The 26938-nt window shown below is 41.6% G+C and overlaps 2 protein-coding genes across 18 annotated transcripts in view; one reads left to right on the top strand and one right to left on the bottom strand.

Annotated features, from left to right (window-relative positions):
- The first annotated feature begins 272 nt into the window (after window positions 1–272).
- On the top strand, window positions 273–6989 carry myoc (myocilin). 6 transcript variants are annotated; one of them, XM_072573571.1, is made up of 4 exons: window positions 273–762; window positions 2453–2509; window positions 2701–2826; window positions 5957–6989. In XM_072573571.1, exons 1-4 carry the CDS (start codon window positions 345–347, stop codon window positions 6742–6744), a joined length of 1389 nt encoding a protein of 462 aa, XP_072429672.1. In that variant the 5' UTR covers window positions 273–344; the 3' UTR covers window positions 6745–6989. The 6 variants fall into 6 exon arrangements, with proteins under 6 accessions (XP_072429672.1, XP_072429673.1, XP_072429674.1 ...); XM_072573572.1 differs by having other exon boundaries at window positions 5960–6989; XM_072573573.1 differs by having other exon boundaries at window positions 273–756.
- Window positions 6990–8636: 1647 nt separating this feature from the next.
- Window positions 8637–26938, bottom strand: part of prrc2c (proline-rich coiled-coil 2C) — an 85872-nt gene continuing 67570 nt past the window's right edge. For 8 of the 12 annotated variants that reach the window (XM_072573565.1, XM_072573564.1, XM_072573561.1 and 5 more), the window contains 12 exons: window positions 20550–20736; window positions 19769–19972; window positions 18753–18874; window positions 17702–17838; window positions 15856–16090; window positions 15645–15746; window positions 14893–15003; window positions 14217–14432; window positions 13930–14033; window positions 12686–12809; window positions 11023–11256; window positions 8637–10026 (listed from right to left, as the gene is read on the bottom strand). In XM_072573565.1, the coding sequence (XP_072429666.1) occupies window positions 9751–10026; window positions 11023–11256; window positions 12686–12809; window positions 13930–14033; window positions 14217–14432; window positions 14893–15003; window positions 15645–15746; window positions 15856–16090; window positions 17702–17838; window positions 18753–18874; window positions 19769–19972; window positions 20550–20736 (2052 nt within the window). In that variant the 3' untranslated portion in view covers window positions 8637–9750. The remainder of the gene's footprint in view (window positions 10027–11022; window positions 11257–12685; window positions 12810–13929; window positions 14034–14216; window positions 14433–14892; window positions 15004–15644; window positions 15747–15855; window positions 16091–17701; window positions 17839–18752; window positions 18875–19768; window positions 19973–20549; window positions 20737–26938) is intronic. The other 4 variants (XM_072573570.1, XM_072573569.1, XM_072573568.1 and 1 more) reach the window with 1 other exon arrangement.

The raw sequence follows: 26938 nt of genomic DNA on the forward strand, positions 1-26938 counted from the left end.
TCAGCTTTACAATATAATAATAGCACCAATATAGAGTTAAGAAAACTAACTACTAATCTATTCTATAGACTACCAGAACACAAAGTTAAGATTTCGTACATTACTAAAAATATCCAGAAAAAAAGTTGTGTGATGTTTAAACTGAGGAGAACCCTGCAGACTGGGAGCAGGGACAGACTAAAGCCTGGAGGGGTGGGTGGGCTGGTGTGGGAGGTCCACAGAGCCGAGGGGTTGACAATAAAGCCCCTCCTTTTGGAAATGAAGCTGATATAAACCCGAGCCCCCGGGAACAGTGAGCCGCCCGTGCGCTCTGCAAGTCAGACAAAGCAAAATAAAGCCAGACAATGCTCGGTCCCTTTCTGCTGACCCTCGCCTCCTCCCTCCTCCTGCAGGTCCGGGGTCAATCCTCGCCCAGCTTCTCCCGCAGCCTGAGGAGGGACGGCCGCTGCATTTACTCGTTCAGCGTGGCCGGGCCGCCCGAGGACGCCTGCTCGGAGCCCGGGGAGGCGCTGGAGGCGGTGAGGGAGCTGCGGAGTGAGCGGGAGAGCCAGCGGCGAGAGCTGGCCGAGCTCGGGGACCGCCTCCGCCTCCTGGAGGGCTGGGTGGCCCGCTCCCTGGGCCAGCACCAGGAGCAGGAGCAGGGGCAGGACCGGGGGAACAACCTGCACTTACTGCGGAGGCTGCAGGAGCTGGAGCAGGAGAACAAGCAGCTCCGAGCCGCTCAGTGCCCGCACTCTGGCCGGGGCTCACAGCAAGGTCGGGGTGAGCACGCCGGGCCATGGCTTTACACTGGGCTCAGGGATGTGCAAAAAGGGACTCCATCTCCATCCTCCCTGCCCACCCACAGGCTGGCTCCTCAGAACAAAACCTACAGCCTCGGCACTGAGCCCCTACCAGGGCAGCCCTTAAACTGGGCACTGGAGGAGAGAGAGAGAGAGAGCACTCAGTACCTCTTCAACCCTGGGTATTGTGACTCCAGGATTAATATCTCCCCTCCTTGACCCGGGATCAGACTCCAGGATCACCCTCTCCCCCTGACCCGGGATCAGACTCCAGGATCACCCTCTCCCCTCTCTCTCTGACCCGGGATCAGACTCCAGGATCACTCTCCCCTCTCTCCGATCCGGGATCACCCTCTCCCCCCTCTCTCTGACCCGGGATCAGACTCCAGGATCACCCTCTCCCCTCTCTCTCTGACCCGGGATCAGACTCCAGGATCACCCTCTCCCCTCCTTGATCCGGGATCAGACTCCAGGATCACCCTCTCCCCTCGTTGATCCGGGATCAGACTCCAGGATCACCCTCTCCCCTCCTTGATCCGGGATCAGACTCCAGGATCACCCTCTCCCCTCCTTGATCCGGGATCAGACTCCAGGATCACCCTCTCCCCTCCTTGATCCGGGATCAGACTCCAGGATCACCCTCTCCCCTCTCTCTGACCCGGGTTCACCCTCTCCCCTCTCTCTCTGACCCGGGATCAGACTCCGGGATCACCCTCTCTCCCCTCTCTCTGACCCGGGATCAGACTCCAGGATCACCCTCTCCCCTCTCTCTGACCCGGGTTCACCCTCTCCCCTCTCTCTCTGACCCGGGATCAGACTCCAGGATCACCCTCTCCCCTCTCTCTCTGACCCGGGATCAGACTCCAGGATCACTCTCCCCTCTCTCTGACCCGGGTTCACCCTCTCCCCTCTCTCTCTGACCCGGGATCAGACTCCAGGATCACCCTCTCCCCTCTCTCTCTGACCCGGGATCAGACTCCAGGATCACCCTCTCCCCTCTCTCTCTGACCCGGGATCAGACTCCAGGATCACCCTCTCCCCTCTCTCTCTGACCCGGGATCAGACCATTTCTTGCCCTGAACCCCCAGTAATCGATCACACCAGTAACTTCGCTCGGAACATCACCCGCTCCTTAAATCTAACTGTTGCCACCTTCCATGGGTGTGATGGACAAAATACTGCCCGAGGCTGGCAATGAGGAGTGACTGACACCGCCCGGGCACGGTGGGGGAGGCTCTCGGGGGGGGGGGGGGGGGGGGGTGGGTTGGAGAGCTCTGCATTTCGAGGAGGACTTTTTTTTAAAAAACCTGCACTGATTAGTATTTGAAAGCTAAAAGCGGACGTTGATTTCCTCCGACGCTGGTTTGATTTGTGCCCTTTTAATTTCCGTTTTTAAGAATCATGTGGGAGGTGCTGGGTGTTGGACTGGGGTGGACAAAGTTAAACATCGCGCAACACCAGGTTCTAGTCCAGCGGGTTTATCCAGCACTTGATTTCGGAGCGCTGCTTCTTCATCAGCCAAGAGCGCTCCAAAAACTAGTGCTTCCAAATAAACCTGTTGGACTATAGCCTGGTGCTGTGCGATTTTTAGTTTTAAGAATGACAGACAGGGACTGGGAGCAGGGAGAACGCCAGGCCCGGGTTAAAACGCGGTGTGTGTTATGTTACAGGCAGAGAGAATCTATCCAACTTACCCTCTCGCCAGGGAACGCAGCCTGCTGTACGTGGTAAGTCCCCCCATTCCCAGGATTTCCTTTGGGAAGGAACTTTTTAAATTTGCAGTTATTTTGAAAGGGAAGATATAATCTAAAGCTTGCAACGTGACATTTAAGTTGCCACAACTTTCTTTTTGGCGACTTGCAAAGTCCGGCATAATGGTCTCTCTATCTCTCCCCCACCTCCCCCCACCCCTCCCCAGCGTCCAACTGGAGCTTCGAAAATCGCGGGTTCCAAGAGTTGAAGTCGGAGATCACGGAGGTCCCAGCCTCCAGGTTGATACAAGGGAACGATCCCAACGATCGGGCCACAGCGCCGCACAGTTCAGGTACCTTCAGACACAGGCAGGCGACCCCCCACCCCCACACAGCTAGTGGATGAAAGGGATGGAGAGAGATAAAAGAGTTAACAATTCGAGTCTAATACCACTTCGTCAAACGAGAGTCTCTCCAGCATTTCGCTGTTGAATTAGATTCCCAGCATCTGCGGAATGTTTCTTTCACCCTACCAGGGGTGAGATAGTTCTGGGGATCTCAAATCAAAACAGCAGAAACAGAGATAAAAATGAGATGAGAAAACTGCCGATGCTGGAATCCAGCGGAGCCAGGAAGAACACAGCAAACCAGGCAGCAGCAGGAGGTGGAGAAAGGGTCCTGAACAACGTTGATTTTCCACCCCCCGATGCTGCCTGGCTTGCTCTGTTCTCTCACACCAGTGGACAGTCAGGAGGCTGAAAATGCGCAATTTAGTCAAGTGACCGGCAGGTGGCGAAAGGGTACCATTTACTTATAGTATCTACAGCAATTTTACATGTTTGTCTTTTTAATGCGACAAAAAAGTTCCAGAGTGTGTTAACAAAACACGGACACTACCCCTCCAACGGAGATTGCACCAGGTATCTGTCAGCTTGGTGTTTTGGAGTGAGGTAGAGATGTGGAGAAGCAAATTACTGCAGATGTTGGAATCTGTGCTGAAGACAGCAAAATGCTGGAGGATCACAAGGGGTCAGGCAGTTTGGGGAGAGGTTTTACAGAGCTTTTATATTGAGAACAACAGCCTGTTCAATTCGGCCTGTCGGTGTATAGGTTTAACTGAACGGAAAAGGTATCAATACTTCCAATGTCAGCGCATTTCAGAGAGTCTCGTCTTGCAGCTTCGTGGGAAATGGCATGCAAAGTGAGACTGATTTTAATTGAGGTACCAAAATACGACCTAAAGATGGGAAAGACACTCTTGACAAGCAACACGCACTGTGGGCGAGCTACATTCTGAGAGTTGATTTAGCTCCCCAGAACTCCTGTCTTATGTCAATTTGCTTAACTTATCCGAGCGACCGGCAGGTGGCGAAAGGTTACCATCGACTTTTTTTTACATTTACAAGTAGAGATCTGGTCAATCTTTTGCGATGTCTTGTGCATCATAAGGTGAAGTCACATGGTATCGGGGTGAGCTAGCAAGCCGGATACAGAACTGGCTTAGTCACAAGAGACAGGGTAGCAGTGGAAGGATGCTTTGCGGAATGGAGGGCTGTGACTAGTGGTATCCCACAGGGAATAGTGTTTGGTACCTCTGCTGTTCCTGATCTACATAAATGATTTGCAAAGAACCGTAGCTGATCTAATTAGTAAGTTTGCAAAGATTGGAGAAGAGTGGCAGATAGTGAGGCGGGTTCAGAGGATACAGCAGGATATATATCAGTTAGGCATGGTCAGAAAAATGGCAGGTGGGGTTTAATCCAGATAAATGTGAGGTGATACATTTTGGAAGATCAAGTACAGTTGGAAACCATACGATGAATAGCAGAAACCTTAGGAGTATTGCTATGTACAAGGTTTGGGTGTGCAGGTCCACAGTTCACTGAAGGTAGTAAAAAGGCTTAAGGCTTACCTTCAATGGAAGGGGTATGGAGTACAGTCAGTTCTGCTATTTCGCCATAGTTCTGTTCATGTGCAATCCAGTGTTAAGAAAATTGGATAATAGCAGCAACATCATTTAAACTAATGGGGTCAGAATTGCATTATAATCAATATACACTTTAAAATTTCACACTTTAGAAAGTGTCTCCAAATTGTCAATCTAGTTAGTGGATTTGTGTTAACAGCACACATTATAGCAGAACAACCTATATAATGATAGGCATTATGCTGCAGCTGTACAGAACTTTAGTTAGGCCACACTTAGAATCTTGCGTAGAGTTATGGTCATCACACTACCACGAGGGTGTAGATACTTTGGAGGGGGTACAGAAAAGGTTTACCAGGATGTGGCCTGGTATGGGGGATTTTAGCTATGAAGAAAAGTTGGCTAGACTGGATTTGTTTTCACTGGAACTCAGGAGGTTGAGGGGGGTGACCTAGAAGAAGTTTAAAAGATTGTGAATGGCATGAATAGAGTGGAAAGTATGAGGCTTTTTCCCCCAGGATGGAGGGGTCAATTACTAGGGGACACAGGTACAAGGTGTGAGGTGGGGAGGGGGCTTGGAGTTTAAGAGGTGTGAGAGACAATATTTTCCACAAAGGGTAGTGAGTGCCTGGAACACGCTGCCAGAGGTGATGGTGGAAGCAGACAAATTAGCAGCATTCAAGCAGCACCTGGACAAATGCATGAATAAGACGAGAATAGAGGAATACAGATCCTGTAAGTGAAGACAATTTTAATATGAAAGGGCAAACTGTGGAAGCAGAGACTTGGAGGGCTGAAGGGCCTGTTCCTGTGCTGTATTGTTCTTTGTTTTGTATAACAGACTCTTGTCACTCACCTATAAATGATCACCTATAAAAAGTTATTAGTTATTAGAAGGCCAAACAAAAACTGTTAAAAATCCAAGTCAGATCAGGGACAATTTTAAATTCCTGATCTCTTTAGGTGACTGAAACTTTCCAGCTCATTTAGACCCTGATTTGTACTGATTCATATCATACAATACAAAGTGTTCCAACTTGTGATTCATTATTCCTAAGTGACTTACAATAAATTCAAGGAATTTCATTTTTGTTTTGTGGTAACCTCTGCAGAAGGCCCTGTTTAAACTTTGGACAACTTTGCCATGCCAAATTACAAACTTAGGGCAAGAATTGGCCATTCCACTGTGGTTTGTCAGATACATACCTCAACTCTATTTACACACCTTTGATCCATATCCCTTGATACATCAACTCCGTAAAAATCTGGTGATCTAACTTGGAAGCTTCAACTGAACCAAGACCCATAACTTTGAGAATTACATACTTCCTTCATTTAGCTCAATGGCTCAACTGTAAATTATATCCCCCTGTTTTCGATTACCCCACAATAGGGAAGGGCTTCTCCGCACAATTACACCTTACAATTAGATGAAATGTGCTCCTCAAATCAGGAGGACAATGCTCATGTTGAATTAGGTGATTTAGGAAAGTCATCTCTAATGTACAGTTAAAAATGCAGAGCCTGAATGGACTTGTTTCTTCATCTTGCCCTAGCAGGTTGTGGAATGCTAGAATGGGTAGGAGATCCAGTTACATTCCAAAAAGCTGACACCATCTTGGGCAAGTATGGAGTTTGGATGAAAGATCCTGAGCCTGTGCCACTTCATACCAGGGACACTATCTGGAGAATGAACGCAGTTGGCACAGATGTTCGGTTGCTATACGAATACCGTGATCTGGATCAATTCATGAAGGGCCACCCCAGCAAAGTTTACATGTTACCAGAACCGGTGGAAAGCACAGGAAGTGTGATTTACAGGGGCTGCTTATACTACCAGCAACGCAAATCAAGGACCTTACTGAGATATGAAATGAAAACTGAGACCATTTTAGTTCAAAGGGACTTACCAAATGCAGGTTTTCAAGGAATGTACCCATACTCCTGGGGTGGCTACACAGACATCGATTTTGCTGTGGATGAGATGGGGCTTTGGGTAACCTATAGTACCAGCCAGGCTCAAGGAGCCATTGTAATTTCCAAATTGAATCCAAAAACCCTGCAAACCGAACAAACGTGGACAACAACTATACGCAGAAGATCAGTTGCTAATTCTTTCATGATCTGTGGAATTCTCTACACTCTGAACAGTTATTCCAATCGCCATGCCATAATCAATTTTGCCTACAACACTAACACAAACAGCAGCAAGGCGATGAATATCCCATTTGAGAACCGCTATCGATACAACTGCATGACTGATTACAACCCAGCAGAAAAGAAAATCCTAGCATGGGACAATTTCAACATGGTCATGTACGACATTAGGCTTTCCAAATTATGAAGACCCTCAAGAGTATCTTTGCTGAGGGAACTAATAACTTTTTAACAAGTGTATGTATAAATAATGGCTAGTTACAACACAAGCAATTTGAGCATTAATCTAGAGCACAGAAGACAAACTTGTGAACCATATATTAAACGATAAAAGTTTGAACAGCTGTGATCAAATTATGCTAGATTTGATTAATTCTTGGAAATCTATAAAGTGATTGTTCGATTATGAATAAATAAAACACTCATTCTTGACTAGAGTCTCACTGCAAACCAACCTGAGCATATAACAAACTGAGAACAGGATATTTGTTTAAAATGCAGCTCAATTGCATCACTGTTAAAACTTGAGTAGGGAAAGATCTGAAAGAATCAATACTTGCTAAGAAAACTCAGTCCAATCAAGTTGGATAATTTCTTTGCGAAAGCATGTATGAAATTGAAGACTTGACTTCCCAAAATAAAAAAAAAATCAGTGTTTTTTGAAGTTAACATCTTTTGTAATCTTGTTTTAGCCATCTCCAGAGCAAAAAAAAATTAAACTTAATAAACAGTATTCCCAAAGCATTATAATAAACAATATTTTTCAAAAAATTAAACTGTAGTATTTTGATAAGATACAAGGAAAACCAAGGTGTATTGAGATAGAAACTTAAGATGCATTTACATTACGGTGTTTCAAGCTGGACTGGGTATTCTTGGATTGAGTTAGGAATTAATTTAGTTGCCAAAGGAAAGACACGTATAAAATTTAAAAAGGCTGTATTTGTGTACCAAATGCATCATCATTTTCCCAAGTGCCAGCACTGGATTTTCTACTTACCTTTATAAAATTTAAAAAATAAAGTTGGTATAAACCTTTACACATGCTCCTTTCCTTTCACAAGTGACATTAATCAGCATTGTTTATGGATGCCTCAAACTTTGAGCATTATGGATCAAAATGAATTGAGTTTCAATATAAACTGTCAGAATTAGAAAACCTATCTACATTAATCTCAAATGAATCTTGATTAGACTGCACTTAAGAGGCTGAGCACCATATTATAGAAACGTTGAGGCAGAGAGATGATTACAAGGAAATCAAAAATGCATGGGCATACATAATTGGGAAAGAATGGACACGTTCGGTTTCTCCTGAAAACGCTGGTGAGTAATAAAGGTTTTCAAATAAAAGATTTTAATGGAGTGGGTAGAGCGAGAGAATCTCTCTTGTGGGAAAGGACATAGTTAGAAGCCATCAATATTTATATATGACCAAGTAGTACAAAAGGCAGTTCAGAGGTAACAGTGGGTGGGTGTGTGGAACTGATTGCTCTTGAGGGTTGAGGTGACAAGTTGATGTATTTTAAGGGGAAGCCAGATGAGTATCTGAGCCTCCAGTGAAGCATAAACACCAAATGACCTGTTATCATTGCTATGTATCCTTTGCTCAGTTGACTGGACAGCTGACTGGCAATGCAGAACAACACCAACAGCAGAGGTTTAATTCCCCTACTGGCTTAGATTGTCAGGAAAATCACGCCTCTGCACCCTTGCCCCTCAATAAAGGAGTGGGGACTCGATTCGGCACCAGCTGTCTCTAACGAGGAAGTGAATGGTGACTTTACACTTCCCAAGTAATCTCACAATACAAGCAGTGTGTCACTTTTACCCTCCGATTCCACATATCCATACTTCATTTGCTTCTAGGGAAAAGAAAAACGCACTGAAAAATGGTGTATGGAAAAGTGAACAAGGGAGAAGTGAAGATGCAAGTCAGTGTTTTGCCATTCAAAGGAATGTTTTGATCATGTGAAATACATTACACACAGCACTTGGCAGCATTCTGAAAACAACACCAACTGAAAGCAGAGGAAAGGAAATACATTGCTATTAAAACATGATACACAAACAAAAAAATTTGAGCATTTTTTTTATTAGTTATGTAACCAAACCAAATTAATAGTAAATAAGATCGTACATATTTAATAGTGCGTTAACCCTGTACAAATGAAAAAATTAAAGAATAATATTTCTATACCAATATGGCTGTTAACTTCTGTACAATGCCAAACGAATACACAGTACAGGTGGAATACAAATCTCAAAAAATCAGACATCACAGCTGAGTTTTCAAAGTAAGCAAATAAAACTGACTTGTCAAAACACATTACTGATGGTAAGCAGGTTTTGCAGCAGTGTAGCTTTCCCAGTGTCACCCCAGCCCTGTGACAAAAATATACATATCAATAAATCAATCTTTTCGCTCACGCTTTGTGCCAAGGTTTCAGAATACCAATAACAGCAATCGTCAATTATTTTGTACCTTCATCAGAATCTTATTTGTATCAAACCTGGGCAAGATTTCTGTAATAAAAACAGCTGTGTTACTAGCACAGTCACTAAGTAATGATTGATCATAAGCAGATAGACAAGATATCTTACATTCACACAGTATAATACAGTACATCCTACAACTATAATACTAGCATAATCAAAAAAGGCAATATTAGACTTGTGATTAAAATGGTTTATGCATAAACACAATTGCAAATTAATAGGTTGAAAAAGGGAGCTTAACTCATTCACTGTAGTCTTTACTGTAATTAAGCTCGTGAAAAAATTTAAATAACATTTTAATGAAAGGATTATTAAATTGCCTTAAAAAGTGTAAAACTGGTCAGCTTCCAGCTTGGCCATTTTTACATAATTTCAGTGATTATCTCAAGGAAAAGAAATGCCACACAAGTCAGACATTGCCTTTTCAAATTTTCAAGGTTCAAAAGTCAACATTAAATGTTCATCATAGGATTAGTTTACACATCTGGGCGTTTCTGTTGCTCAAAATTATGATCCATCTGATTCTGCATATTGCAAGACAGTTCAGCTTTCACTTCACTACTTCACATCTCACTTCTTTGTTATAAAAGAAATTTCATGTTTTGAGCTATACCTTTCTGCTCTTATCTCACAGAGAAGAGCTCCCATTGCACCCGAAGGATGCTTAGAACACCTACTCTGTTCTATCAGCTATTTAGGATTTTGTTTCTTCTGTTTTAACTGCCTGAGGTTTGATTGGTCCAGTTCGAACGGGCTTTGACAAGGCAGCCTGACTTGAATTGGGTTTTTCTTCCACCTTCTCGTCTCTTGTGCTTGAAATGCCTGACCCGCCGCTCTCAGTTGGCTTACCCCCAGTGCCGTCACTTTTGTGACCTTTGCTCACTGGCTGTTTGACTTGCTGCTGCTGCTGCTGCTGCTGGTCAGAGAAGAACTTGTGTGTGGACTGAAGTACCTCAGCACGCTGCTTAGCCTTAGACATAGAGGGGGAAAACAAATGAGAGTTTTGATGCTTCTTTTGGACAGAAACTTGCAAGCACACGCTAACAAACAAGTCCAGACATGTGGCAAAGAGCTGAAAAACACTCAAAAAATTGCCTGTTTTTCAAGGTGCACTGTAAACCAAGGGTGTGGGTAATGAATGGCCAGAGAGATACAATGGAGCAGGGTTTTGCTGCAACTCCTCCAGTGTACAGAAATAGTTGCATCAACTTCAGAATGATTAAACTTTTGTACTTGGGTAAAACTGCTCAGCATCCATTCACCAGCTCGGCCACTTTTACCTAAATTCAGCAATATTTCAAGGAAAAGAAAAGCCACACAAATCGGACACTGGTGTGCTGGAATTCAAACTCCCTGCCCACCCCCACCCCCGATGATTAGACTACCAGTAAAACAGTGCATTTCCAATGTGTCTACACTATAAAGCTACTAAGATACATGCGCTTATAAACTGTCAAGTTCTAATAACTGGTGGATTGATGGGTGTCAGATCTGTACTTAAAAAGTGAACTCTGGAGCAAGGTGAATTTGTAATTAATTTATATTATATCCTATTTACATTTTGAAGGTTGCACCACAATTATTGTTACATTAGAAAATTAACATAACGAAAAGACTTTCCAGGTAAACAGTTCTCTTTCAACATCCCCAGTATGAAAGGCAATTCACATTCCCTGAACAGCTGGGAAGTCAGACCTTTAAGAATCTCTCGGTGGGTTACAAAACACCTGCTAGCATTGATGGTGAAATTTCTAAAATTAAAAAATACTGCTACTTTTAGTAAAATGTTTCAGTTCAATTGGTTAACAAGAAATAACAGTAAAAAAATATTGGAATATATTTCTACGCAGAATCTCAACTGTGCACAATTCAAGTTTTGGTTAAGACCACAGTTTCATTTGGTGTCAAGGTTTCTATTATAATTTATTTACTTTTTTTTTTCTACACAACTGCCAGTAAAGCTAACCTTCAAATCCTGTTCAGCCATCATTGCAGCTTGGACCTGGTTTCCACGGATCCCCTGTGCAGGTCCTGAAGGAACCCTTGGTGTATGCTGAGGACGAGTATGGCAGATAATACCTGTGGTCATTTGAGGTTGCATCTGATTTGCCAGGGGCATTGGAGGCCTCTGAACAGGAGCTGAAAAAGTATTTCCATGAGGTCTTACCAATGGAGGGACCAGGTTAGGTTGGGAAAGCATCTGGTGAAAACAATTAGAATGGAATTTAACTCCCCGCTTACATTTGTGCTGTGTGGTGACTGCATTATAATCAGTAGTACCATTTTAACACTCAACTATATAAAATACAAAAGGTCATGGCAAAACAGGATTCTAATATCAGAATGGCTAGGATAGCACTGGGGATGCAGTAATTCTCAATGTTTCCTAGCTAATAAAAAGACAGGAGCACAGGCAGATCAGCCTGAATCCTGTTCATGACAATCACTCGGTGACTCTTACTCTAAGTTTTCTGTATATGGATATTAAATGATCATAGAATTGGGTTCAGAATTGGGATGCTTCCCCAAGTCATGCTTTCCCCCGGCAACGTTCACTGTTTGCACTCGCCATGTGAAGAATGTCCACATGACTAAGATATCAGAGTTGCCTGTGTAAGCACATACTTCAAGTCCAATAAACTTATTCAAGAAAGGTGACACAAATACGTGTTTCCAGCTGGATAATCTAGAAACAAAACAGATGACTTGATTGCCTGAATATTAATTTAATTTACAAACCAGTTCCTTTCATGACAGGTATTAAAGGGATTTGATACCAGTTTTGTTAATCCTTAATGTGTTTCAGTAAATAATTGATAATAAATACACATTCCTGGCAACAAAGATATAGCAGGTTTGTTACCTGATATCAGTTGAACGATTAGTGTAGTTTCTGTTGAAACCAGTTTAACCATTCTACTGGGGTGGCTGTAATGTTTCAAGAACTGGAAGGAAGAGCGTTAGCTCTCAGCATGTTTCAAACAAGTTTATCCATTTGGCTATGCTCCTCTTTTGAGGGCCGCCTTCTGAAAAACCAATCATTCTTGTTTCACATTTATTTATGCAATTGTGCTTCCAGTGCTGGAATGACAATATCCAGAATTTCTTTTCTTTGAAGTCAGTCATCAAAGCACAATTTGCTTGAAGAAAGAAAATTGCAGGTTTTAGTTTTTATGGGATAAAGCATTTTTGACATGGGGAGGAAATTCAAAAATTAAATGAAAGTCAGTCATTTTGGGGGTGGGGAGGGGGGGGGTGGGGTGGGGATGTGGAAGGGAGAGAGTAAGGAAGCAGAATGTTTCACCAATGGACGCAAGCTAAAACTTAAAACACAACTACAGGCAAGCTGTCATCCTGTAGACATACTGGGTGTTTTTAAAACTTTAAATAAAAACTTTCCAATTTACAAATCTGACATTAGGATTCGCCTTTCTTGTAGGGGATAAAGGTTAAAGAGAAAAATACATTCTTCACAAAACATTTTGAGTCAGTCATAATGACATCCGAATCTTTGCATGTACTTCACAGATGCTGAAGTGTTGCTATCATCTGAAAACACATAATCCAAAAAGAAAAATATTACAAAGATATTAGTCAAAGGATCTGTGGCTTGCGCTTGAAACACATACCTGTGGTGGGAATTGTGCTGGGAATGGCTGTGCAATCCGAACCCCTGCAGCAGAGGAAAACTGTTTCTGATAGACCATATTGTTTATCTTGCTGGATTGACTGTTTGGACTTGTGGAACTGGCTCTAAAAAAAATGGCAGGATGGTGGAATTATAAAATGCAATGCACATTAACAAAAATACATTTGCATTTGTCTGTCGTGCTATGACAAAATGAGATATTATGTATGCCATATATGATAAAGAATATAGGTTTCCTTACACAACATCGCATTTTGCAAAAGTGAAGTAATAGTTAAAATGCAAATTTCCAACCAGACCTTTAACAAGTTAAAATGTACTAACATTCCCAAAAAAAATGAGAGAGATAAAATTGCGTGGATGGCAAACACTGCCATACATATCGATTGGTCTTAGAAAGAGACTATCACAAACAGGTCTGCCACAGTGCCAGCAATACAATTTGTCCTAGAGTGCACCTCAAATGCAAGAAAATGTCTCAAAGCACTTCACAGCAGTGTGATATGCCAAAAGGAAGGTGCTCAGGTTAATTCAACAACAGCTTGGTTAAAAGATAGGAGAATCAAAAAAATGGAGGGGTACAGAGAGGCTGGGGCAGAGCAGCTCGAGCTGGGAACTCCAGATGTCAGAGATTAGCTGACTGAAGGCACAGGCCAACAAATGAGAAATGCAATATTTTTAAAGGGCTGCAAGAATGAGACTACAGAGGTAAGAGGGGGGCAAAGCCACAGTAGGTCTGAATAAGGATGATAATTATAAAAATAGAGTTGCTTGTGGGACCGGGAGCAGTGTTAGATTGAACATGATGCAGGCTAGAGTACAGACTGAGTTCAAGTCTGTAGAGGCTAAAGGTCATCCAGGAGTATACTGGAATTTGGAGGAAATATAGCAGAGATAAGGGTTTCAGTAGCCGTTAGGCCAAGGCAAGAGCATTACGAGGTGGATATAAGCAGTCTTAGAAACAAAAGGGCTGTGGTGTCAAAAGCTTAACAGCATCAAGTAGGATGGCAACAATGAGCAGGCTAGCTGAGCCTGAAACAGGCAACTCAAGATCAGGAATGGACTCAGGTGCAAGAGAATGGAGTTTGCCACGTGATCTAAATGGTGTTTGGGATGTGGATCAGTGGATTGACCAAAGAGGTCATGAAATGTGGCTGTGAAATAAAGTTGGGAGCTGTCCATTCACATGCAGAATTTTGTGGTTATTACAATTTTGTAATTTACCTGAATGGACTGGAGGTCGGTGTAATACTTCGTACGCTGATCGGTGGTGTACCTGGTTTTACATCTACACTACATCCATAAGGTTTTAGATCCATCTCAGCCATCTGAGAAAAACAAATATTTGACAGTTAATTAACACATCCTGTGACTACTGCAAGCTTAATATTGACAAAAAAAAATTGCTTTATACAATTAATATCAACTAAACTCTTGGACATTTACAAATTAAGCATACTAAGTTTGACAATTTGAATTAATTTGCTGATCAGCTCATTTCATATCTCTACCTTGCCTGCTGCAGGAATCATGCCAGCCTGTGCTCCTGTTGCAATCAAACCCCTGAAGGGTTGGTTGATCTGTGTTGGCCTACTCAAGTTGTGAGGCTGTGCCTGTGCCGGAGTGTGCTGTAGAGGTTGTAGGGACTGGGGTAAAGCAATCAAGGGTTGTCCTGCAGATCCAAAGTTCGGTAAGGAAAGCGGAGAGCCTGGAAGAGGTAAAGTCACCTTGGGGAGAAAATAAAAATGGTTAAGACTGGCAATAACAGGCTCTTTGTTGTAATGATATTTGGGGCTGTCAAAGAAATCAGTCTTCTGCTTAACTTGAATACTAACAATAAAAGTAGCAAACTCCCTTAACTCAGATACTTCTCAGCAGGAAGAATGGAAATTTTAAAAAAAGGACCAGCTCCATGGCTCCATTCAGACAGCCAACTATAGATCATGGTGGATGGACAAAGACCTGGGACTGGCCTCTAACCAATCCTCATTACTGAGAGAAGTGCACAGGGCCCAAAATCAGAAGGAAATAAATTACTAGAAAAATGACGGTAAAACCAGCCAAACCAGAGCATTTACCAAATGCGCAAGATATCGAAGAGCATGCACTTAATTTTAGCATTACAAATATTGCCTCCTCTTAAGATATTCTGACATTTCAGACACAAAGACACCTGAAGCTTTTTACCTGTTGAAGAGCAGCATTGGGTGACTGTGCTGTGCTGTAGTAGTTACTTTGGCCAGGTTGTTGAACCTGTCCTGTGTAGAGGTTAGATGGCTGAGTAAGACCCGGCCTCGCCTACACAGAAACAGGTCGGTCAAGTTAACGTTAAGTACAATGGCACAAGGAATAACTACTTTAATTGGCACACGATTTTAAAATCAATTTGTTAAAAGGGAACTCTACTCTATTTAAAAACTGGAAAACTTCTGATAGGCTACTCACCACCACAATCCTGTGTCCCAGAGAAATTCAGCTTGTATTACTTTGCACTTTAAAGTAACATTTGTGACTCAACAGTAGCCAGTTTACCAGTAAATGGAAGTATAAATACATTTTTGTCTGGAAATCTGACCATGTTGAGCTGTAAGAACCAAGGAAATATAGTAGTAAAAAGCATTGTTACAAGCTGAATAACTCCAATAAAGAAGCATGTACTAGGAGAAGCAGGATAAGTGCCTGTATTGGTGAATAACATATTGAAATGTGTAATTTTTGAGTAGAGTAGAGCCATAAGCGTGCAAAAAAAAGGTGGCATTCATGCCCCCCAAAATTATATTCAGCCTAATTTACTTCATTATTCTGTACTTGTGTTAAAATAAAAAAAAACATGAAAACAAAAATCACAAATTTTAAAAAGTTCTGATTAAATTACCAGCAATGCAGAAAATGTACATGTTTTTTGCTTTTTAAAATATTTCTTGAGATGGGGTACTTACTTTCCTATGATAATGTTGAAAGGTATGGTAGCATATATTGTAGTTGCCTGCCTCGGCTTCTCCTGTTCTCAGACCCTGCACATGCCACTGATTAGAGTTCCCCTTTAAAAGCAGACCCATGCAACACTTTTGATCATAAATGCAGACTGAAAAGTTTCAATGCAAACAATATTGCCCTTATTAACCTAACTAATATGTAAATTGTACATACCTGTATCAAATGGGTATCGATAAGTTGAGAACCACCAAGGCCTGATGCCTGATTTAATGAATGCTCATAAAGGATGGGAATGGGTTGTGCATTGGAAGTCTGTTGAAATGCTAGACCAGACTGAGCCTTAGCCAGGTCTTGGGCTTGAACAGCTGAAAAGTTATGCAAAGCCGTACCCGAGAGAACGACAGGTGAGGGCTGAGAAAGGTTGTTTTGCATGAAAGCCTGCTGAGTCCTGCGAATGAAACAACGTAGCAAGAAATCAAAAAGCTTGCTGCGGAAAGATGAAGGAGGATTTTAATAACATTTTCAAGATACTTGCATATTCTTTGTTGATCAGGGGCTGCCATTAATGTTGTGAACACTTGCAGTTGGACTAGTACTGGATCTCTGTCAAACGATGCCCTCATCACTGAATCATTATAGCATTGGAAGTCACTCTCCAAACATTTCAATGGTGCTAGCAGAAATAATTGCTTCTAGAAGTTTCCCACCACCATAATTGCTCAGCTGATATTTACATTAGCACTTTGTTGAAAAAGGGCAAATATTTGCAATTAGAGTCATAGGGGCAGCACAGAAACAGACCCTTCAATCCAACTTGTTCATGCCGACCAGGTATCCTAACGTAATCTAGTCCCATTTGTCAGCACTTCGCCCATATCCCTCCAAGCCTCTCCTATTCATATACCCATCCAGATACCTTTTAAATGTTGTAATTTTATCAGCCCCGACCACTTCCTCTAGTAGCTCATTCCATATATGCACCACTCTCTGCACGAAAATGTTACCCTTTAAGTCCCTTTTATATCTTTCCCCCCTCACCCTCAACCTATGCCCTCTGGTTCTGGACTCCACACACCCCCCCCCCCCCCAGGGAAAATACCTTGTCTATTCATCCTGTGCATGCCCCTCATGATTTTATAAACCTCTATAAAAAGGATACCCTCCAGCCTACTCAGCCTCTCCCTGTAGCTCAAATCCTCAACCCTGGTAACATACTTGTAAATCTTTTCTGAACTCTTCCAGTTCCACACCATCCTTCCGATAGGAGGGAGACCAGAATTGCACATATTATCCCAGAATAGGCCTAACCAATGTCCTATGCAGCACAATATGATTCCCAACCCCTGTCCTCAATACTCTGTCCAATAAAGGAAAGCATACCAAACGCCTTCTTCACTATCCTATTTACCGGCTATTCCACTTCCAAGGAGCTATGAGCCTGCATTCCAAGGTCTCTTTGTTCACATTAAGTGTGAAAGTCCTGCTCTGATTTGCCCTTCCAAAACGCAACACCTCACATTTCTCTAAATTAAACTCCATCTGCTACTACTACAATCCTCCAGCACACTCCAACATCTCAGATAGATTGACAGGTAATTGTCAGCGCATCTAACTTTTCACTATCATTTTCTTCAATAACCTCAGATGCATCTCAACTGGTCCCACTGCATCAACTTTAATTACCACCACTTCATCGATTTTATACCCTTCCAGTGACTGAATTTCCCCTGTCACCATGGCCTAAATAGCACTAGCCTCATATGTAAAGACAGATGGAAAGCATTCATTTAACCCCTCTGCCACACCTCTTGCCTCCAAGTGTAAATCCCCTTGATGTTCTAATCAGCCCTACTCCTCCTTTTACCACACTTTTGCAACAGATGTGCTTAAAGACAATCCCGGGATTCCCTTTCATGTTAACTGCAAGTCCTTGCTTTTTCACCTCCTTTCTGAACCTTCACATTTAGCTTGATCTACTGCTCTTAATGACAAACACCAGATGGTTCAAAGTCCTAATACAACAACAGCTTTGGAAAAAAAAGCAAGGGAGTAACTTTACCTAAAAGGTTGCAAGGATGTGTTGAACATTTCCTGGGCCTGAGAGACAGTTGGGCCCCCTCCTAAGCTCAGCTGAGCCTGTGGTTGACCCGGAATTGGTGCATATATAGGTATTGAGATCTGTTGAACTGCAGTTGGCTGGTGCAAAAAAAATGTAGGAAAGCACTAAGTTCAAGAAACATCACATCTTCTATAAAAATCTGCCACAGTAAAATCGAGGTTACGAAACAGTACACAATTCTAATAAATCCACAGCTTGCGTTATCCAGTCATGACAGTCTTTGGCAACTTTAGTAGTATGTGTTCTAAATAATAACCATCCTTTTGGAAAGAGGAATGGAAAGCAGCATCCCTGGCTCCAATATATGCAACAATGGAAGATTAATGCAACAGTCATCACTCTAGACTGTACCAAAATGCTGTAGTGACTTTCTTGCAGTCAAATAGACAGCTATAGGCTCTAATCTAAATATCAATAATACAGATTTATGAACATATTATTTTGCAATATTTGTTGTTCACTTCCCTGGAAAACATACAAAGGTGAGGCAATTACTGTCCAAATTAACCGGAAGCAATCATAAACACTACTTCAGTAACTGGCCCAGGAAGATGGTGACCCACTTGTAATTTGAGAATAATAAAACAATACTAGCATGGAATGCCCTGCCAGTATCAGTGGTGGACTCTCCCTCTTTATGGTCATTCAAGCGGGCATTGGATAAGCATATGGAGGTTATTGGGCTAGTGTAGGTTAGGTTGGCTTCGGTCGGCGCAACATCGAGGGCCGAAGGGCCTGTACTGTGCTGTATTTTTCTATGTTCTATGTTCTAATATCTCCCAATCTTTACTACTGATTAACTTCAAACATCAAATACTTCAAACAAAGCTTTCAAAGGGTTTAAAGGGAAAAAAAACTGGAAATTCCCTGTTCACTAAATATCATTCCGTTTTCCTTTGACAGACAAATCTAGTCTTATGCAAGAGCATGACACCCAGTCCAAATGAGAATTTAAAATTTTCAAGATTCTACAAATAGAATGATGTCTTACTTGTGAAGGCCCTGTCTGGAAGCCTTGCTGCTGTGCCAGCGATGGGGGAGCCAAGCGAGGATGCTGTGTACCAAACAAATGGCTGGTATCCATATAGAAGGTTGGGATCTGTGCCCCAGGTCCTATTAATCCAAACAAAAATGCTTTTCACACCTCATTTTTTCATAAAAATGATTGCTGTGCACTTTCAAAATACAACAAATTGAACTCAGGTATGACCAAGACACACTAACTGAAGCAGTCAAGACAAGATACCAATACCTAATGGAAACGCTCTCAATTTTAAAAGGAGCTAAAAATGAACCTCTGCCTGCTGGCTGAAGAATGGCCACTATGTGGATGCACTAAGCTGCAACTGTCCCAGCAGAATCATTAGACTAATATTAACTGTACTAAATGATGTTTTCACTAAAGAGGTCTTCACAAAATAAGCAAACATCGTAGTTTCATTTATATGTACAGCAAAAGGTTTTATTGCCTGTTAAATAGTTCCTCTTAATAGAATAAATTTTAGGTAGCAACAAAAGACAAGTTTTTTCTTGCATCAATACTGCCCATACTTGTGTACTCTTTAATAACAATCTAGGCTGTGACAATGCCAAGATAAATAATTGCTTTAAATGAGATAAGCCAAGGCTTGATGGATTCAGATTAGTTGATTAATTCCAAATTCAGATAGAACATGTACATACAACTAAAGGAACAAAAGTGTGTAGTTAATAACCAGGAGACCATGCCAGTCATCCTTAACTGCTATTCCTATCAAAGCAAAGTAAATAATCATGGAGGAACATAGATTTTCAACAAACAAGGGCTGCTAATAGTTTGGGTAGAATTTTGAAATCAGGTTTACTCTATTAGGTCAACATATGCTGCATTTTCTCGTGAAGTTCACAGATCATTAGTGCACTGGGTAGTATAAAGATGCTCTTTAATTGAAATTCAACAACTTGAATTGAAAAACTTTATTGCACTAGCACCTTCAGAATAGGCTGAACAGAATTTTCATTGCGTACCTGCTGCAGATTGGGAGACATACACCTGTGGACTTGGTTGTTGTGGAGGGATGAGTGATGTCACACAGCTAAGTTGTGAGAAATGGCTTGCTGGAGCCATGTTACCATTTTGCAGCTGCTGAGGTTTTACTTTACAGATGTTGGGTGGGTCAGAGGTGGTAGTTGCTTTTGTATTCAGCGAGGAGGTAGTATATGTCCCTGCTCCTAGTGACAGCAAAATAATCACATCACTTATACATACAAATACATATAAATGTATATTTTAGCAGTTATCTAGATTTATTCAAGTTAAAGAAGATAGGATGCAGTTGTAAAGATAGTGTAAACGGCAAATATGATCACAACTTTGTTTCATTATAGATATCTATAACAACTGGATTCTAGGCATTTGAGACAAAAATGATGTGTGAAAATATTTCTAGGTTTAGTAAGCAAAAATTAATTATAAAAATTAATAATGCATGAAAATTCCCCATTTCAGGACAGGTAAATGACTCGACAATCTAATTACTGGGGAAACATCAACACAGTAAAACTGCTTTTTGTTTTTGGCGAAGTGGATCGAAAGCATGGTCAGCTTCCAACAAATCAGGTCTTGCAAAACCAGCAGAAACCTCAATTTTTGAATTTGCTAAGGCCGAATACATCAAATAACTTTGCAGATAAACCATTTTTGAAATAAAAGTAAATCAATGTGAAAAGGAAAATGATCAGCATTTCACAAAATGTAACATAAAGCAGTCATAAAGTACTATACAAAACAGAGCTGCTACTTATTTACCGGATAAGGATGTTGTGGGAGTGACTGAGGCCACTGGAATCGGAGGCATGGAAGCACTGGAGAAGGAACTGTAAGTGCTACTGCTACTTCCATTAGCACTGGTGATTGGTGATGCTGAAGATGTCACTGGAGAGTTTTTTTCTCCTATAGTTGGTGAATTCTCCCATGCCTTTCGTGCACATTCCATCTTAAAAAAAAGATGTAGTGTTCATTTTTTTCTCATGTTCAAAATCATCTTTCCCCTTACTTAGGAAGCTTTAACATCATAATTTTGTATCCCAAACATTAATCCATAAATAATACAAATGAGGAGACAAAATGATTTCCAGATGATAGAAATATAATGGTATATAGCTACTGAAATGCAAATCAACAAAATAGCGCATCTCATACCAGCTTGCAAAATAATCTGATGCTATATTCAAAACTTCAATGATAACCATCCTCAGTCAAAGGTCAGGAAAAAAAAATTAACTACCATAGTGCTACACAGAACAGCAGCTAGTTGTGAGAAAACCCTGGGGACAAAGTTGATCTACATTGCCCTAGCCTACAAAGTTAGATTCTCAAAGTATGTTAAAAATATCATATACACTGGATTATTGCATTCCATTAAACAGTACCGTTAATGACATGCTCACAAAGTTCCAAACATAGTTTAGAATTACGAGCTTTTCAAACATTTTGCGGAGTAGAAGGATTAATGTGTCCAAATATTTTCCAAAATGCTCAAAATCAATCTTGTTGCAATTTCTAAAATGTAATATTTTAAGTCAAATTAGACAAAATATTATTACTTATCTTTTGAATAAGAGGTTTCCAATCCCTATCTCGATTTCCACAATTTAAAGGATCACCCCACTCACAATCCCTATGCTTAACCCACCTACATCATAGCTCACTGCTATTTCTTATGTTTTTGTGGAATTGGCATTGTACAGAAGAAATGTAAAATTGTCTAAACACAAGTTATTTGACACATTTCCACTGTAGTTCCGACTTTACTTTGTATGTGGAGATAGAATTAACAAGTAGGATTTATGAATCTTCTTCTAGGATTCTTTATTATTCCAGGTCTTTTAAAGTTAGCACTCAAAGCCTAGCATTAGTGCTGCAAATAAGCTATGCTGTCCAAAATTGCGACTCAGTGACTGCTCATATGTACCACTGTTGGACAGGCACGGTGGCAGATTTTACAGCCATTAAATCTAGCTGGGTTTCACAATTTGATTAAAAGGATTTAAATACACAAATAAAAACAGGATAAAGCCTGAGTGCCAACACAACCGAAACCCAAACAATTCTGGCCAGCTCCTCTCTCATGCCTGTGTAGTTACCATTTACACAATTATAATACCATTACATCTGTGGATAAAAGGGTTCTCTTCAGGATGGCAGTCGGTGACTAGTGGAGTTCTGCAGGTGTCAGGGTCAGGACCACAACTATTCACATTACATATTAATGATATGGATGAAGGAACTGAGTACATTGTTGCTAAGTTTGCAGATAATACAAAGATAGATGGACAGGTTGTGCTGAGGAGGCAGGGAGGCTGCAGAAGGACACAATAGGAGAGTGAGCAAGTAAACATAGAACATTACAGTGCAGTACAGGCCCTTCGGCCCTCTATGTTGCACCGACCTGTGAAACTAACCCAAAGCCCACCTAACCTACACTATTCCATTTTCATCTATATGTTTATCCAATTACCATTTAAATGCCCTTAATAATGGTGAGTCCACTACTGCTGCAGGCACGATGTTCCATGCCCTCACTACGCTGAGTAAAGAACCTACCTCTGACATCTGTTCTATATCTATCACCCTTCATTTTAAGGCTATGTCCCTTGTGCTAGCCATCACCATCCGTGGAAAAAGGCTCTCACTGTCCACCCTATCTAACCCTCTGAACATCTTGTCAGTCTCTCTTAAACAAAAACAGCCTCAAGTCCCACGGCCTTTCCTCATAAGACCTTCCCTCTATACCAGGCAACATCCTGGTAAATATTCTCTGCACCTTTTCCAAAGCTTCCACATTCTTCATATAATGCAGCGACCAGAACTGTACACAATACCCCAAGTGTGGCCACACCAGTTTTGTACAGCTGCATCCTGACCTCATGGCTCCAAAATTCAATCCCTCTACCAATAAAAGCTAACACACTGTCTGCCTCCTCCTCTTAAGAACGCTATTAACCTGGGTGGCAACTTTCGGGGATCTATGCACATGGACAGAGATCTCTCTGCTCATCCACACTACCAAGAATCTTACCATCAGCCCAGTACTGTCTATTCATGTTACTCTTCCAAAGTGAATCACCTCACACTTTTGCGGATTAAACTCCATTTGCCACCTCTCAGCCCAGCTCTGCAGCTTACCAATGTTCCTCTGTAACCTGAAACATCCTTCCGCATTGTCCACAACTCCACCGACTTGTCATTTGCAAATTTACTAACCCATCCTTCTAGTTCCTCATCCAGGTTATTTACAAAAATAAACAGCAGTCGCCCCAAAACAGATCCTTGCAGTACACCACTAGTAAATGAACATTTCCCATCAACCACCATCCTGTCTTCTCACAACAAGCTAATTTCTGATTCAAACTGCTAATTCACCCTCTATCCCATGCCTCCATATTTTCTGCAATAGCCTACCATGTGGAACCTTATCAAACACTTTACTGAAATTCATATGCACCACATCAACCACTTTACCATCATCCACCTGTTTGGTCACCTTCTCAAAGAACTCAAGGTTTGTGAGGTATGACCTACCCTTCCATAAAACAGCACAGACTACCCCAATCAAATTATTCATTTCCAGGTTATAAATTCTCTCTCTTATGATTCTTTCCAACACTTAGCCCACAACTGAAGTAAGGCTCACGGATCTATAATTACGAGGGTTGTTTCTAATATCTTTCTTGAACAAGGGGACAACATTTGCTATCCTCCAGTCTTCTGGTACTATTCCAGTCGACAATGATGACAAAGATCAAAGCCAAAGGCTCTGCAATCTCTTCCCTAGCTTCCCAGAGAATCCTCGGATAAATCCCATCGGGCCCAGGGGACTTATCTATTTTCACACTTTCCAGCATTGCTAATCTTTTCCTTGTGAGCATCAATCCTGTCTAATCTAGTAGACTGTACTCTTCTTGAAAACATTATCTTTTTCTAGTGTGAATACAGACAAAAAATTATTTAGCACCTGTCCTCCTCAGACTCCTCTCAACTTCACACTTAGTGGGTGGCAGATGGAATACCGATAAAGGTCACCCCTCCCCTCCCCCCAAAGCCTCTGACACTCCAGGGAAAACAGCCCCAGCCTATTCAGCCTCCCCCTATAGCTCAAACCCTTCAACCCTGGCAACATCCTTGTAAATCTTTTCTGAACCCTTTCATGTTTTACAACATCCTTCTGAAAGGAAGGAGATCAGAATTGCACAAAATGTTCCAAAGGTGGGCTAACCAATGTCCTGTACAGCTGCAACATGACCTTCCAATTCCTCTACTCAATGCTCTGACCAATAAAGGAAAGCATGACAAACAACTTCTTCATTACCCTATCTACTCTACTTTCACGTAACTATGAAACTGCACTCCCAAGTCTCTTTGTTCAGCAACACTCCCTAGGACCTTACCATTAAGTGCATAAGTCCTATTCTGATTTGCGTCTCCAAAATGCAGCACCATGCATTTACCGAAATTAAACTCCACCTGCCACTCCTTCAATCTTCAGCCCAATAGCCTATCTGATCTGTTACTTCCACAAAAAGTCTCAAGTTCATGAGACGTGATTTCCCATGCACAAAGCCTTGTTGACTATCCCTAATCAGTCCTTGCCTTTCCAAATACACGTACATTCTGTCCTTTAGGATTCCCTCAGACAATCTGCCCACCACAGACATCAGGCCCACTCATCTAGAGTTCCCTGGCGTTTTTTTACCACCTTTCTTAAATAGTGGCACCATGTTAGCCAACCTCCAGGTCTTCCGACACCTCACCTGGGACGATCAAGTATCACCTGGGATAATTCAAGTATCTCAGCAAGGGGCCCAGAATTCACTTATATGGCTTCCCACAGAGTTCTAGGGTACACCCAATTAGGCCCTGGGGAATTTATCCACTTATATGCAATTCAAGACATCCAGTACCACCTCCTCTGTAATATGGACATTTTTCAAGATGTCACCATCTATTTCTGCATATTCTGTATCTTCCACGTTCTTCTCCACACTAAACACTGATGCAAAATACTCGTTTAGTTTCTCCTCCATCTCCTGCAGCCACACATAGGCTGCCTTGCTGATCTTTGAGGGGCACTATTTATTCTCTCCAAAGTTACCCTTTTGTCCTTATAAAATCCCTTTGGATTCTCCTTAACCCTATTTGCCAAAGCTTTATCTTATGTCCCCTTTTTGCCCTCCTGATTTCCCTCTTAAGTATTCCCCTACTTTATCCTCTAAGGATTCCCTCGATCTCTCGTCTGTACCTGACATATGCTTTCCTCTTTTTCTTAACCAAAACCTTAATTTCTCTACTCATCCAGCTTTCCCTACTTACCAACCATACCTTTGTCTTCATTCAGATGCAATTTCATCCAGCTAAACAAGATAAGACATTTTCAGAAAACCTCCACACCCATCTATCTCAAGACAACTGACACTTGAAATGATGCTCATTTCAAAGAAAGCTGAATTTCTGATGCCATATCCTCTACAAGTTGCCAAAGTGAGTTTCTATAACACTCAATTCTACATCTGCCTGAAACTAAATACTGCTGAAATTTTCATCTATGTCTGTCACCTTCAAATAGGTAATCCTTCCCTATCTCAGACCCCTCTGGAACCCCTAAAGCCCACCATGAATTCTCTATTATCCTGTCACCTTGGTGTGGAATCAGTGAAAAACGTATTGACAGATCCAACAGAACCAACATTTCTGAAATATTATAGAATATTAGCATTAGGACCTTTGTTTTTCTTGTTTCATACAAATCAGATTGACTTGGATTGAGGATGTACAACTTTTGACTAAATAATGAGAATAGCAACTGGCTTCAGAAGGACATTCATTGAGATGGACAGACACAACAGATGCAAATTAGGGTAGGTTAAGTACGAAGTGATGCATTTGGAAGGAAGGGTCAACATAATCTTATTTTGAAAGATCCGAGGTACATAAGCTCAAAGTAACAGTGAAAATTGTTAAGGTCATTAAGAAAACATATGGGATGTTTTATTTTGTAGGACAAAACATGGACACCAAATGAAGCAAGCAAGGAAGCCAAGATAAACTTTTACAGATTTATTAGGTATCAGTTGGATAATTGTGAACCGCTCTGACACCTTTAGAAGCATATAAAAGTCTCAGAACACACTGGAACAGTTGCCATTTCACAAATTTCGTTTGAGTCATATTTTTAAATTCATGCCTCTTGTTCCAATGACTGAAAATGGTTAGTATGGATGTATATCTTTTCTTTAAACACTTCATCTCCTTATACCGTGTTCTCATCAATCATTAAAACTTGGGACCGAAAGTCATAATCCGATCTGAAATCAAGAGGATTAATTCTCACTATCTGCTGGGACACTGATAGAATGCTAATGTTATCTGGCTTTCAAAGAAAGTGATTCACAGAAGATAACAAATACAACTGCCTTCCAGAGATGTTCCAACAAGATGAGCGCATCTTATGAGGCAAATTATTGACAACACAAATGCAACTTACAAGAGAAGCTCAGTGTATAGTCATCTATCTGCATTTGCAGTTAAATTGAAAAAAAAACAGCTTGAGTAATCCTAGCACTGTAGGTAAAGTACCTTTGTTTTGGATAAAGTACAATCGCCTCATATGTTTGATCTTCAGCCTTAAAGCATATATCAGATTATTAGAAATAATAAGGATCAGCCACTATTACAAACTATGAAAGGTTTCATGGTCATGGGATATTCAGGTAGATGGAAGGTAAAATGCAGGGTAATGAGATTACTTACAGTGTGGAACCAGGCCCTTTGACCCAACAAGTCCACACCGACCTGCCGAAGCGTAACTCACCCAGACCCATTCTCCTAACACTACGGGGCAATTTAGCATGGCCAATTCACCTAACTTGCACATTTGTGGATTGTGGGAGGAAACCACAGCACCCGGAGGAAACCCACGCAGACATGGGAAGAATGTGCAAACTCCACAAACAATGTATAAAATGCATTTCACCCAGCTCTCTCCCTGCACATCAAAATACCCCTATAGGGATCAAGTACATACCTTGAGGGTGAAGTTGAGAGTGCTGAGAGAGACTGGTGTCAGGCTGGAGCTCTGTTGCAGAGTCTCCCTCCTGGGGATGGGAAGGGTGTGGGGCAGGGGCACCTGAAATGCAGGC

Source organism: Chiloscyllium punctatum, chromosome 7, assembly GCF_047496795.1.
Source record: "Chiloscyllium punctatum isolate Juve2018m chromosome 7, sChiPun1.3, whole genome shotgun sequence".
NCBI classification, from domain to species: Eukaryota; Metazoa; Chordata; class Chondrichthyes; order Orectolobiformes; family Hemiscylliidae; genus Chiloscyllium; species Chiloscyllium punctatum.